At 46.7% G+C, this 12,236-nt stretch overlaps 2 protein-coding genes across 2 annotated transcripts in view; both read right to left on the bottom strand.

Moving 5' to 3' along the window:
- Nucleotides 1-242: 242 nt before the first annotated feature.
- Nucleotides 243-1,592, bottom strand: LOC131689109 (uncharacterized). The gene is made up of 4 exons (XM_058973942.1): nucleotides 1,320-1,592; nucleotides 982-1,261; nucleotides 473-711; nucleotides 243-410 (listed from the first exon to the last, which is right to left on the bottom strand). Exons 1-4 carry the CDS (start codon nucleotides 1,364-1,366, stop codon nucleotides 329-331), a joined length of 648 nt encoding a protein of 215 aa, XP_058829925.1. The 5' UTR covers nucleotides 1,367-1,592; the 3' UTR covers nucleotides 243-328.
- Nucleotides 1,593-1,730: 138 nt separating this feature from the next.
- LOC131689108 (structure-specific endonuclease subunit SLX4) overlaps nucleotides 1,731-12,236 on the bottom strand; it is a 42,225-nt gene continuing 31,719 nt past the window's right edge. The window contains exons 3-5 of the mRNA XM_058973941.1: nucleotides 2,249-3,762; nucleotides 1,959-2,111; nucleotides 1,731-1,903 (exon numbers count right to left, since the gene is read on the bottom strand). Coding sequence (XP_058829924.1) covers nucleotides 1,817-1,903; nucleotides 1,959-2,111; nucleotides 2,249-3,762 — 1,754 coding nt within the window. The 3' untranslated portion in view covers nucleotides 1,731-1,816. The remainder of the gene's footprint in view (nucleotides 1,904-1,958; nucleotides 2,112-2,248; nucleotides 3,763-12,236) is intronic.

The following is a 12,236-nucleotide window of genomic DNA, read 5'->3' as shown; positions in this document are numbered from 1 at the left end:
AATAACAATTAAATATACATTTAAAAGTTTATAAGCATAACCAAACATGGAATCCTAGTATTCATGACTGAGTTAGGCACAACTACCCCACCAGATGGACATTATTCAACTGCTACTAGACGACTCTGGGACGATTTTCTAAACGGGTTTGTCACTCTTTACGCATTTGCACTCGTCGATTCTCTGCTATGGACATTCAGATATGTATAACTTGCAAAGTAGAAACTAAGATGACCAAAATATACGACTCCATTTTAATATTTATTTCTCTTGATTGGCTGGATTATTATTACATTATAATAGAATAGAAACAAAATAAACAGCTATACTATTGGGGCGTAACATTGGCAGCATACTGTCCCGAATAGTTCCCTGGTGGATCATAGTTGCATACAACATAAATGTTATTTCTGAAACGAAACAAAAAAAATCAAAATACTTTTTTCTATCATAAATTCAACCGTGCATTTACCCATTCCTCGCCTTGCCTACACCCAGCTGCCGGGAACCCTTCCACACAAGCTGCGTAAAGTGTCCAACCTGAGAGAAGTTACCTGGATTCGACTGCCCAAAGCGATAGTCCTTTATTTCGTTGTACCAGGAGCGAACCGCTTCCTCCCCGGTCACATCTGACTTACCAAAGCTGGCATACAAATTTTCGCCGTAACGATTGTTCGAGCGATGCTGCATCGTGTTCCGCCTGGCCAAGTTCTGCGAATAAATAATACCGGCATAAAACAATAAACATTAGTCATCGGTGGAATCGTTGTCAACGTGTGCACCCATGCCTATCTCCTTTCGGGTGGAAACGGTGAGTCGCTGCACAAACATTTTTATTTGCACAACTATTTTTGGACAAACATACTACACTTTAAATGATAACGCACTTCCGCCTGCACTGTTTCCACCATCCACCAAGCGTCTCCGCAGAACATTACTCACAACCAAAAATTAGCAAAACAATTGCTGAAGGTCACTCACATTGGCCCATTCCTGTGCGTACTGGTTCATAGCTGCATTAAGTGTCAGAGGTGCCGCTGAATGGCGGGCACGTAACCGATTGTGTTCCTCCAAAACGGCATCTTCGAAGGACGACGTACCGTCCTTGGCAGCATTGTCCGTGTGCGATTCAGTTGGAATTTCACGAGCGCCGCAGCTGGTACTATTACTGATCATTAATGGTTCTTGAATCGGTTGCTGAGTCCATGATGAAGAAGAACAACTGCCGTACGATTGTTGAGTGACGGTAACAGTTCGCTGGCTATGAGAACATCCAATTTAAATTAATCAGGTCAGTCTCGTGCGCTGTAGTAACCTACCCGGTGCATCCTTGCCTGACCACAGTCACTTTTCTCGTGTATGACATTTTACTTTCGACAACCAACCGAGGAACGGTAGACTCTTTTGTCGGGGGTGATTGTTATGATGATCAAATTAATTAACAAAGCGAACGTCTGAAGCGTTATACGCGACCAGCTGAGTGGAATAGAGAGTTCACGACACGCGTTCTTTCACTGTGGACAGTCAACCGGCGAATGAAGTGATAATGTATCGACGCAAAATATTTTATGTGTGGAAAAGAGGAAGGAAATCCACATTGGGGAATCGTCATTGCGATTTCTTGTACTGATAAGAATTGGCTGGCACTGATAGTATCGCCCTTTGACTGAGTAGGACTAGAAATTCTCTGGAATCAGCTTTATGGATTTATAGTCTGATAGAAACACAAATTATTCGATACCGCCTGTATATTCATCGCAGAGTAGATATGCATTTATCACTTGTTGCAACCTATCTAAAAAATACACCTTTATCTTCAGCTAGACCGTTTTTTTGTGCGACTCCCACTTCCTTGCGCTGTGCGGAAGGTTATGCATCGCTTGTCGAGAAATGCAATCAAATCCTACAAAAATATAGAAAATGAATAAAAATTACCCATAGAATTTAATCATACTTACATTCGTTTCGTACCGTAAACCAATTTCCTTCAGGTGGCTATAAACTGCATCCAAGTCGATAGGCTGGTAGCGCAGTATCTGGCGCAGCAGGGATGGATTCGTTTTGACCATATTGTAGAATGCTATATTGAGCGGAACAGCACACCAGAATGTCTGTGGGTGAACGAAAACAACGAACAACGTGAAAAAAGTTTATATTTATTATTGAAGAAATGAATCAATGCATAGCAGAAAACCAATAAAATTGCAGTTGAAAATCGAAATATGCACGTATGTATGTTGCTACTCACCTTTTTCCTCGGTTTCGCCGGCAGAATATATTCCTCGTCGTCAAATTCCGGGCAAAACCTATCCATATTGTACAAAAATGACGGCTCAGTAGCGATAGTCGATTTCACAGCCACAGGTTCTGCTTCAACGGTTACTGCTTGACTTGAATCGTGCATTTCAACGGATTCCAGCTCATCATCGTCACCATCGAGCTCGTTAATCTCCACCATCGGATGCAGCTGCTCGTAGATATGGTTCAGAATTTTCACTGCTTTTGGTCTACTCAACTGTTTCAACCCGTACTTGAACAGCTCGCGGTGCAACAGTGGTGATACCATCCCGTCATAATCCGGCCGGGGACTGACACTGTCCAGGACGATCTGGTACTCAGCTGGTGCCGGCTTTGGTTCCTCGGTAAGCGGTTTGAATTTTTCTCGAAAAGCATTTCGTTTTTCAGCAGCAGGTGTTTCGTTGGAGTATTTTCGCTTTCTCGGATTCAACAGGGCCGAGTCGGAAGTGGTGCGCTTGATCGGGTTGCTTCGAGGTTTGCTTTGCTCCAGCTGTGTGCAAGTTTGCTTTGCCTGACACAGGATTTGTTCGATCTCCCGATCGAATTCCTCCGACTTTTGTGAAACTGGTGCACTATCAAGCGATTTGTCCTCGCAGTCACTTTCGTGGTTCTCGGAAAAATCAGGTATCTCGTAATTGTCTAGATAGTTTGCCAGTACGGATTGATTCGTTGTATCACAGTTTGCTGGTTGACTCGGAGACAGATTGTATTTTTCAACCAGACCATCGAGGAAAGCCATTGTGTTATCAGCTTTTACAGCCGTCCTGCTCGATACTGTATCAGTCTCTTCGTCCGAAGAGATCAAACATATTTCTTTCGTTTTCCGGTTTTCGAACTCCTCTGCATTGAAATAGACAGTCGTGCTGTCCAAATCTACTCCCGTGTCTGTTACTGGCTGCTCCAGTTCATTTGAATTTAGCTCAACATCATCCACAGGAAGATCGGGAGCAAGAGGAGATACATTGTAAATAGCTGAATTGTCATTATCTTGCCGAATAGAATAGTTCACTTCGTCGTCCGATATTACCAATACATCATCGTGATCATCTTCAGCCGCATGTAGTGATGTCTTGCTATGATCCGATAATCTATCATCTATGTTCTGTTCGATTGGATCAGTAGAACTTTCATCACGAACGGTAGCTTTGGCATCGTCAAGATCTTCCTCGAGTGCTATCGTTTCCATTTCATTAAACGACACTCGACTTAATTTATCCTTAACGGCCAAGGCGTGGAAAGATAAATTCTTGCCTGGAGAAGGAAATACGGTCTCAGTTGGACTCAGTTGTTGAGGCAAGCACACTGGTATTGGTGCCATTTCCTGATTACTGTTTTCTTCCGAACTTAACAAAACCACGTGGTCTTGATCATGGTCCATTATTGCACCGATCTGTGATGGTATCGATCTTGGTGAGGAAGCCCTTTTATAACTCTTCTCGGCCGGTCCAACCGTGGAGATCTTCGCTGACGGTGAAAAAATTGGAAGAGAATTGGAGAACAAAATTAAATGGCGTTTGGTGATGTTATACTGTGTTATGTAAAGCTCACAATGTAACAAGTTTAAACAAAACAATGAAAACAATAGAAAGAGATTTAAAGCCAGAAACCCCATAGGTGGAGCAATTATAACCGGAGAACGTATAACGTAACAACGCACACAAATAAAATCTAGGAATCCAGATCACTGACAGCAAACAATAAGGAATCATTAAAGTGACTTTTGCTTGAGGTGAAACGGTTGTAGAGCAAAAAAGAAACGCACGTACATAGAACAATGTTTTGTCAGTTTGTTTATTTCACTCGGCACGTTTGCGCTGGCGTTTGTTTTACATTTCAAACCACGTGGAATAATTCAATGCAAGAAGGGAACTGTGGTTTCTAGGATAACTGGTGGTTACCATGATTATCGCTTCAACTATGTGTTAACTTGGATCTCACGTTATTCTAACATTCCTCCTCAAGTAGTGAATCAGGCTTGATTCCAGCGTTAGTTCTGTTTTACCCATCTCCGCCCCTCTCCTTTCAATACAGGAGGTGTTTTAGTATATGCGTTGGTCTTTCGCTTTAATAAATAATGGTTTCGTGATTTTTTGATTGATGAGTTAATTTTGGTTCTTGGTAAGTATCATTTCAAATAAAATTTATTAATTATTTTATTTTTTTTTATCCCACAGAGCGCAATAGTTATTTTAACATCGTAATCAGTAGATATCTATAGACACTAGTATCCCTTATCCGCAGTTCTCGTGATGTCTAGTTTGTCTGTACCAAAAACTCGTTACATGTGACCAGTACCGTCTTTACGCATGGGCACACTGGGCCAGGGCCAGGGGCTCCGAACTTTTATGGGGCCCCCAATTTAAGATGAATGTAGCATCATGCTGCAGGCTATGTTCCAAAAAATAATAACTTTCAATTATTTATAACTCTTTAGCGTGTGGGTAATAATCAATCAATTGCTCGTATTCGCATATTGCACCTTAACACATGTGACGTTTTAAGAGCATCAGACAATCAAGCGGAGTGATGGTACCGGTGGGAAACGAGGCACTGCATGGCCAGGATGGTATTGGACCAAATCAAACGGCAATTCAATATTTCAATTCAAGTTTCAATTTATTTTAAGCAAAAACAATGAAATGTTTTCTACAACACGTATAGAAAGTTCGAAAGGCACCAAGCAGGAGCGATAATCAACAAGGTGCCAAAATTCTCACAAGGAAGCTGTACAGAAAGTGGAAGAAGAAGATGTCGAAATTCGGTACACAATCCTTGTTTGGCAAGCGGTGGGTGAATGGAGAACGGCGAATCTAGTTATGTACGGTATGCAAACTGGGCTCGATGGCGGATCCAAGACATAGTGTCTCGATCATATACATTTGGAACAACTTCAGATGTTGTTTCAAACTGTTCTCAACTCCTATTCGACAGCTCTCACAACGCCACCCACGTAACGGCTTGGTAAGGCCAACTGGTGTCTAGGGGGTCAATTGTGGCTGTTTGACGTATTCTTGATGGTCACATCGTTAGCATTTCGGCTAAAAATCGGCAGGCAGCCCCAATTGTTTGTTTGTTTGTTTATTATTGGCTTTAACCCGAAGGGTCATTCGCCTGATAGATTAAAAAAAAGTACATTTCATTTAACATAGTTTGTAATTATAGTTTGTTATCATGGATAGTTGAGCTTCGATTGAACAGGAATTCCTTTTTACTATTATGGTGCCTTGGTGATTCCTACGCGGATGAAACGGTGCTGCTCTTCAAGGTCCGCGTTGAACCTACGTTACTCCCCTTCGGGTTACGAGAAGCGTTCGCGTAATACGGGGTAAATTGATTATTCGATCGAGGGTGAGGCGGTGTGGTTCATTGCCTCGCGCTGATTTTTCTTTTATTTACATGGACCCAAAAATTCTTGCGTCTTTTAGGAAAGCCAATAAGCTCTCCTCCCGAACCGGATCGTTGGAGAGCATTTCTCGAATGGATAGTGGCAGTTGGTGTTGTTTGCGTAGATCATGCAACTTCCTGCAGTTGATGAGTATATGCTCCACCGTTAACCGAGTCCTACAGGTTTCGCAATGCGGGGGGTCGGTACGGGTTACAGTGTGGGCATGGGTAAGTCTTGTGTGACCGACTCGGATACGGGACAGGATCTTTTGTTCGAGTCGACTGTCCCGGTCCGTCCATGTCTCTAGTTTGCCCTTGATCTTCTGGAAGTGGCCTTGACTACTTCTCCAGTGCGATACGAAGTCGTTCTCCACTTGTTTTCGGAATTCTTTGAGAATGTCAGCGGAAGGGATTTCCTTACTGATCAGTCTCCGCACTCGGTACCCTGTATAGGCTAAGCGGTCCGCATCTTCATTCCCGGGGATTCCGCAGTGTCCTGGAACCCAACAGATGGTTGTGAGAGGGTCACACAAACCTTCGATAGCCTGGACATATAGATGCGATGACTCTCCTGAAGTTATGGCAGAGATTACGGACAGGGAATCTGTAAAAATAACAACGGGTATGTCTTCGGGCTTTCTCGTCAAGGCTAGGGCAATAGCTGCGGCTTCAGCGGAAAAGACGGAACACTGTGGGGGTAAGCGAAAGGCAAGACCTGCTCCGATACCGCTCACTCCCACTCCAACTCCTTGGTCCGATTTGGACCCGTCCGTATACAGCTTCTCGTGGTTATAAAACTTCTCTTCGACCAACTGATGATAGCTGGCTAGAGCGAAATTACGGTTCGCCCCTGCTCCAACTGATTGTGCAAGGCTTGTGTCGACATTTGGTGCTGTGGTATTTCGTTTACGTGATCCGAGTCTGTGCAAACGGGCCAACTGTGGTAAGGGTGATGATTTTTAGCTATGTCGAGAATCGTGCAGTCATCGCCGGATGTCCTTTCGAGAAAACCAATGGCCCGCCTCAACGTGACCACTGCTACTGCCCAACGGCAGGGAAGGATGCCAGCTTCCAAACAGGCACTCTCCGCGGGTGTACTAGGCAGAAGACCGGAAGCGAGTCGTACCGTGCTGTTGTATAGTGGGCCTAGGGTACTCACTAATCCTTCCAAGTTCCGACAGGTTATTTCCAATCCGTAGTACAAACGACTAAGAACTAAGGCTTGGCTTATATTGAGAGCGGTCCTTCGGTTGCACTTCGGGTGTCTGGAGCAGATCGTCCGAAGGAGTCTTTTTCGGCTTTCACAATCTCTTTTGAGCTGTCGGAAATGTTGGGTGAAAGTCAGCTTTCGGTCCAGCATTATACCGAGGATCCGAACTTCTTTTCGGAATGGTATGATGGAGTCTTCCAGCCGCACTGGCCTGTCGGTGGTTCGGTGATTGGATGTACAGCAGTGGGTGATCACGCATTTACTGGCAGATAACCGGAAACCAACTGAAATTGCCCATTTTCTCTCGGCGTTTACGGCTGCCTGCAGTTTTATTTTGTTTCTGGTGATGGACTTTCCCGTCACAACTAGCACAATATCGTCTGCGTATACAAAAATAAAAATGCCCTTCGGTAGGGTTGCAAAGAGGGATTGCATGCTCACCAGGAACAGTGTCACTGCTAATACCGAACCTTGTGGGACCCCGTTTTCTTCCGTAAATAACTCTGAGCAGCTGCCGCCGATTCCGACACGGAATCTCCGATTTGACAGGTACTGTTGAATAAAAAGACCAAGGTTCCCACGGATCCCCCAGTTATGTAATTGCTGTAGCACTCCTTTCCTCCATACAGTGTTGTAGGCTTTGTCGACATCAAGTACTGCAATGTCAGCATGAACTCCATCCGTCTTCGCCTGATCCAACACTTCTCCGAGGGATCCGAGGTACATACCGGTACCCATCCCCCTACGGAACGCGAACTGACGACGATCGAGTCTATTGCCCTGTTCAAGAACGGTTACGAGCCTTTTATTGACCATCCTTTCCATCGTTTTACCTATACATGGTAACAGGCTGATGGGTCGAAAATCTTTCGGTGATCGTGTTCCTTGGTTCCTTTTTGATATCGGTATGATAAGGGCTGTACGCCAGGAATCTGGGAAAGGATCGCCTCCCCAGATCTTATTGTAACTAGCCAGCAACGCCCTCCTTCCTTCAGGCGGTAGGTGTCTTAACAGTGGGTATCCAACACCGTCGATACCTGTTGCCTTTCCGTGTACTTGGTCCAGAGCCGCTGATAATTCCGTTCCAGAAAAGATTATATTCCTCACTGGTGTCGGATGCGAAAGTAATTGGTGTGGCTTCTAGGAGAGGTTTCCGTTTTAAAAACTCGGGTGGCATTGATGCATTCGCCGATAAGGACTCGAAATGGTGTCCCAGCTCGTTGGCGATTTCTACGGGATTGATGGTTGTAGTACCGTCAATTTCCAGTGAGAAGCCATGTTGTCTTCTCTTTCCTGTCAATGCGTTTACTCTCCGCCAGAGTTCGCTCGTCGAGGAGTCCGAATGGATCCCATCGAGGAACTCGGCCCAGCTGGCGGCCTTAGCCCCCTTGATTGTTTTCCGGGCTAGATTTCGAAGCCGGCAGTACTCGATGTGCCTTTCTTCCCAGAGGATGTGATTGGTGGCTGTCCTTCGAAGCACTCGGAGTGCCTTCCGTCGGTTGCGGATCACCTCCGCGACTTGTGGATTCCACCAGTGGATCGCTCTTTTCGGGGGAGGGGGGGGCGCCGCTGGTCCGTGGAATGCTCGACTCTGCTGCTTGTAGGATAAGGTCGGTCAATTCGTCCGGGTCATATGCCCGTTCCCATTCAAACCTACTGGCGAAATTTTCTTCGAAATCGTTCCAATTAGCGTTGTCGTATAACCAGCGTCTACGTCTCGAAGTTGATGGAGGAGCCTGTTTGAAAAATATCTCAATCGGATTGTGATCGCTACTACCCATGTCGCTGTTTGTTGACCAGAGGCAATCCCTGGCTAAAGCAGCAGAGCAGACGGTCAGGTCGATCGACGATGTCGTTGGGCCACGTAGAAATGTGGCACTACCGTCATTCAAGAGTACAGCATTGTTGCTCTCTATCACCTCAAGAATACTGTTTCCACGTCGACAGCACTTTTTGGAACCCCAAGCAGAGTGGTGAGCATTGAAATCGCCCATGATTAGCCACGGAACAGGGAGTTGGTCGATCAGTCCATTGAGTTTGTCATCGACTTGGCTGATTCCTTGTGGAATATACAACGATACCACCGTGCATGGTGTAGGGTACTTAATTTTCCGAGCAACTGCCAATAACTCGGTGTCTAGTTGGATGGGTTCGGATGGAACGTCGATTCTTGTCGCCAGTCCTACAGTTTGGTATATATTGTCCCCGAAGGTTGAGTCCCAATAGTAGCGGTGTCTCAACCACGAAGATGAGTCGATGTTATTTCGCAGGTGTGTTTCCTGTAGGGCCAGGACGACAGGGTCCATCCGGTCAATCATTGTCTGAAGATCGCCCAGGTTATTTCGTAGCCCGTTAACATTCCACTGTATCGCCAAAGTACACCTGTCGCGTTGAACGGTCGTTTCCTCTGAAACGGAACTTGGGAAGCTGAGCTGTTTGTGATGATCGAAAGGCTGTGGAGTACTTACCCGGGGGGTAGCCGGGCCCCCTGCATCCGCAGCCGCCGGAAGCTCTTCGGGGAAAGCTTGGACGTTTCCGGACGGGGCTGATGCAGGGGAGAGAACCTTTTCCCTAAACAGTCTGCGGTTGGAGTTGTTGCTGTTAAAGTTGGTGCGTTTCTTCATGTTGTCGTAATCAGGCGGACGGGCGGATTGCCCTTCCGGTGACCGCTGGGGGTGTAGCAAGCGGTCCGTGAAGATTGAGTTGGTTGTCTCTTCGTGGGTCTGCTTCCTGCAGAACCGCATTGGATGCCCAGAACAGCCAGCAATAGGGCTTAAGGGTCGTAAAACTGTGCTTTTGGCATTGGGTTCTGATATATTGTGTTGGCGATACTGCGTGGGCAGACATGCAGACTGCTCTTCCAGTGACCGCATGGGGTGTAAGGAAGGATCCACGTAGTTGGGGAGAGTCATCTCTCTTACTGGTTGGTAGCGGTGAGGGTAGTGGTGGCTTCGTCCCGGAGACGAAGAACGTTGTTTGCTGCCTGTAAGGAATTCAGGGGCATTCATTTGCTCGGGGGTGGGTGACATATGAGGACGACTTACCCGGGATGGTGCCGGGTCCCCTGTACCGGCAGCCGCCGGGGGCGCATCGGCTATGGCCGGGACTTCCCCGGACAGGGCCAGTACAAGAGGGAAAGCGTTCTCCCTAACCAGGCTGCTATCTATTTCGGACTGTCTGTTGTTGCGCCCAGTTGGGGCGAACGTTGTGCGATATTTGGTATGTGGACAGATGGACTGCTCTTCCTGTGCCCGCATGGGGTGTGGCGAGGGGTCCGTGTTGTTGGGTGGCGTCGTTCCAGACGGTCTTTCCCTGGGGCTTCCGTTGGGATGCCGGCCGGGAGCCCGTGGCTGGTCGGTGGTCGTGTTTGTGAGTGTTTCGGTGGGCTGATGTAGGGTTTGAGGTATTGGTTGAAAATTATCCTGCTTTAGTGTTTGATGTAATCATGGCGGGCGGTCTGCCTGCACGATAACCCGCAAGTGTGCGGGGTGTCTGAAGCGGCCGATTCTTCCACCGTTTCAGTAGCTGCTGTGGAGGGAGGTGGCGGAGCAGTCATTTTTATCGGTCTGGTAGATGGTTCGTCGGACGGCGTCGGTGTGAGTGGGCTGGTTGGCGTTAGTTGTTGTTGCATTTGTTGTTTATGGTGTTGTTGTTGCATTTGTTGTTGTTGTTGTTGTTGTTATGGCTAGTCCGAGATGTCGGTTGTCGAATCTTTAGCTTTATTGGGAATCCGCTTGAGGTGGTGTGGGGTGTTAGTAGAGGGCTGTTTCTGGCTTTCTGCTTTACCGGACTCTTTATTTGGGCAGTTAGGTTGTGTTCGTTTAAGAAGTGGGCTTCTTGATTTGTCCTGGTCTGGATATTCTCGAGGCTTTTGGGAACGATTGCGACTTTGTCTGCCTATATCCGGCTCTGTCGGTGCTGGAGCGACGAAAGTGGGTCGCTTAATTTCCGTTGTCAGAGGCCCCTGGTAAGATGTGGCCACTTTTTCGACCGTCGGTGGTGTGAGCTTGGGAGCAGGACCGATTGAAGGAGATCTTGCGGTGAATCGTCGTTTGAGTTCAACGAAGGCTTGTCGTAGAGCAGCCATCTCGTTCGTCAAGTCTTTGTTGATGATCTTCTCTTCGAGAATCTGCTCATTCAGCTTTGAGATAACGCGATCCTTGCTATCGCTGGGTGCTTGGTTGGAGATTGTTTCCTTCAGTTGGGCAATTTCGTCGCGCAGCAAACGGATGGTGCGGTCTCTTTCATCAGTACCTGGAGTTAACCTTTCTTTTAGTGCGGAGGCGTATGTTGTGCTTCCTGCCCCTTGGTTGGCCAGGGCTCTAGCCTCGGGGAAGGTGAGATTGTTGTCTGTCTTGATCTTCATAACAAGATTTTCTTTTAAGAATGTTGGACAGCTTCTGTCCCTAGCTGAGTGGGACCCGTCGCAATTGACGCATTTGCTTGTCCTTAAGCATGGGTTTTCTCTGCTCGTCTCGTGCTCTTCGCTGCAGTTGAGGCAAATTTCTTTTTGAGCACAAGCTCTGCTTCCATGCCCGAATTTGCCGCAGCGAAAACACTGCATCGGTGAAGGGTAATATTTTCGCACGCTTACCCGGACTAGGCCCAGGTAGACGTACTCTGGCAAGTGCGAACCGGAAAACGAGAGGATGAGTAGAGGGGTGTTGATTGGCGTACCTTCTATCATTTTTGTAATTCTCCGAACTTCTATTACATTCTGTTCTTTTAGAGCCGTGGTTGGCAGATTTTGGGTGTTTCCTTCGTTGTCCTTGATAGCTCTCAAAAGTAGAGTTTGTTGGTCAATCTGGTCTCCGGAATTAAGAAAACGCGGGATGGAATGACTTAAGGGCGGCCCCCCTCCAGGGGGTGGCGTGTCAACGTCCATCACTCGTTACTAATTTTTGAACAGAAAAATTTTTTAGTGTCCGAATGTCTAGATATATGGACACACTCCTGTATTGGAATCTACGGTAGTCGGTAAGAAGAATCTATGGTCGCAGGAGAAGTGATTGCCTATCACGCGAACTTGTGTGCTGCAAACTGTTCTCAGCAATCCAGTGGTGGGTTGCACTGAAGAGGGAAGAACTCGCACGGGAGGCCAAAAGTTGGTTGCAATTATTGTACTCACGGCAGCTTGTGTTCTGGTTTTGCTATTGACGCACTCTACCTGTGATTTCAGGAAAACCAGGCGGCCGGATTGCTGTGTCTGAGCCGATTATAGCAGATGGGCAAGGAAGTTGGAAAATGTAAACGTCACTAACTTTGTTATTGTTTACAACGCTGCACTTGTGTTTTTACTGAGAAAATGCACTTAATTCACTACACCTTCTCTAGACCACTGGTT

Source organism: Topomyia yanbarensis, chromosome 3 (genome assembly GCF_030247195.1).
Source record: "Topomyia yanbarensis strain Yona2022 chromosome 3, ASM3024719v1, whole genome shotgun sequence".
Taxonomy (NCBI): Eukaryota; Metazoa; Arthropoda; class Insecta; order Diptera; family Culicidae; genus Topomyia; species Topomyia yanbarensis.
This window is presented reverse-complemented; position numbering and strand designations above follow the sequence as displayed.

Bases quoted from the DNA above. Each gene is read 5' to 3' on its own strand.
- LOC131689109 (XM_058973942.1), bottom strand. From the start codon at position 1,366: ATGTCATACACGAGAAAAGTGACTGTGGTCAGGCAAGGATGCACCGG. The intron at 1,262-1,319 runs GTAGGTTACTAC...ATGTTCTCATAG, and splicing joins GTCAGGCAAGGATGCACCGG to CCAGCGAACTGTTACCGTCA. The intron at 712-981 runs GTGAGTGACCTT...ATTTATTCGCAG, and splicing joins ACGCACAGGAATGGGCCAAT to AACTTGGCCAGGCGGAACAC.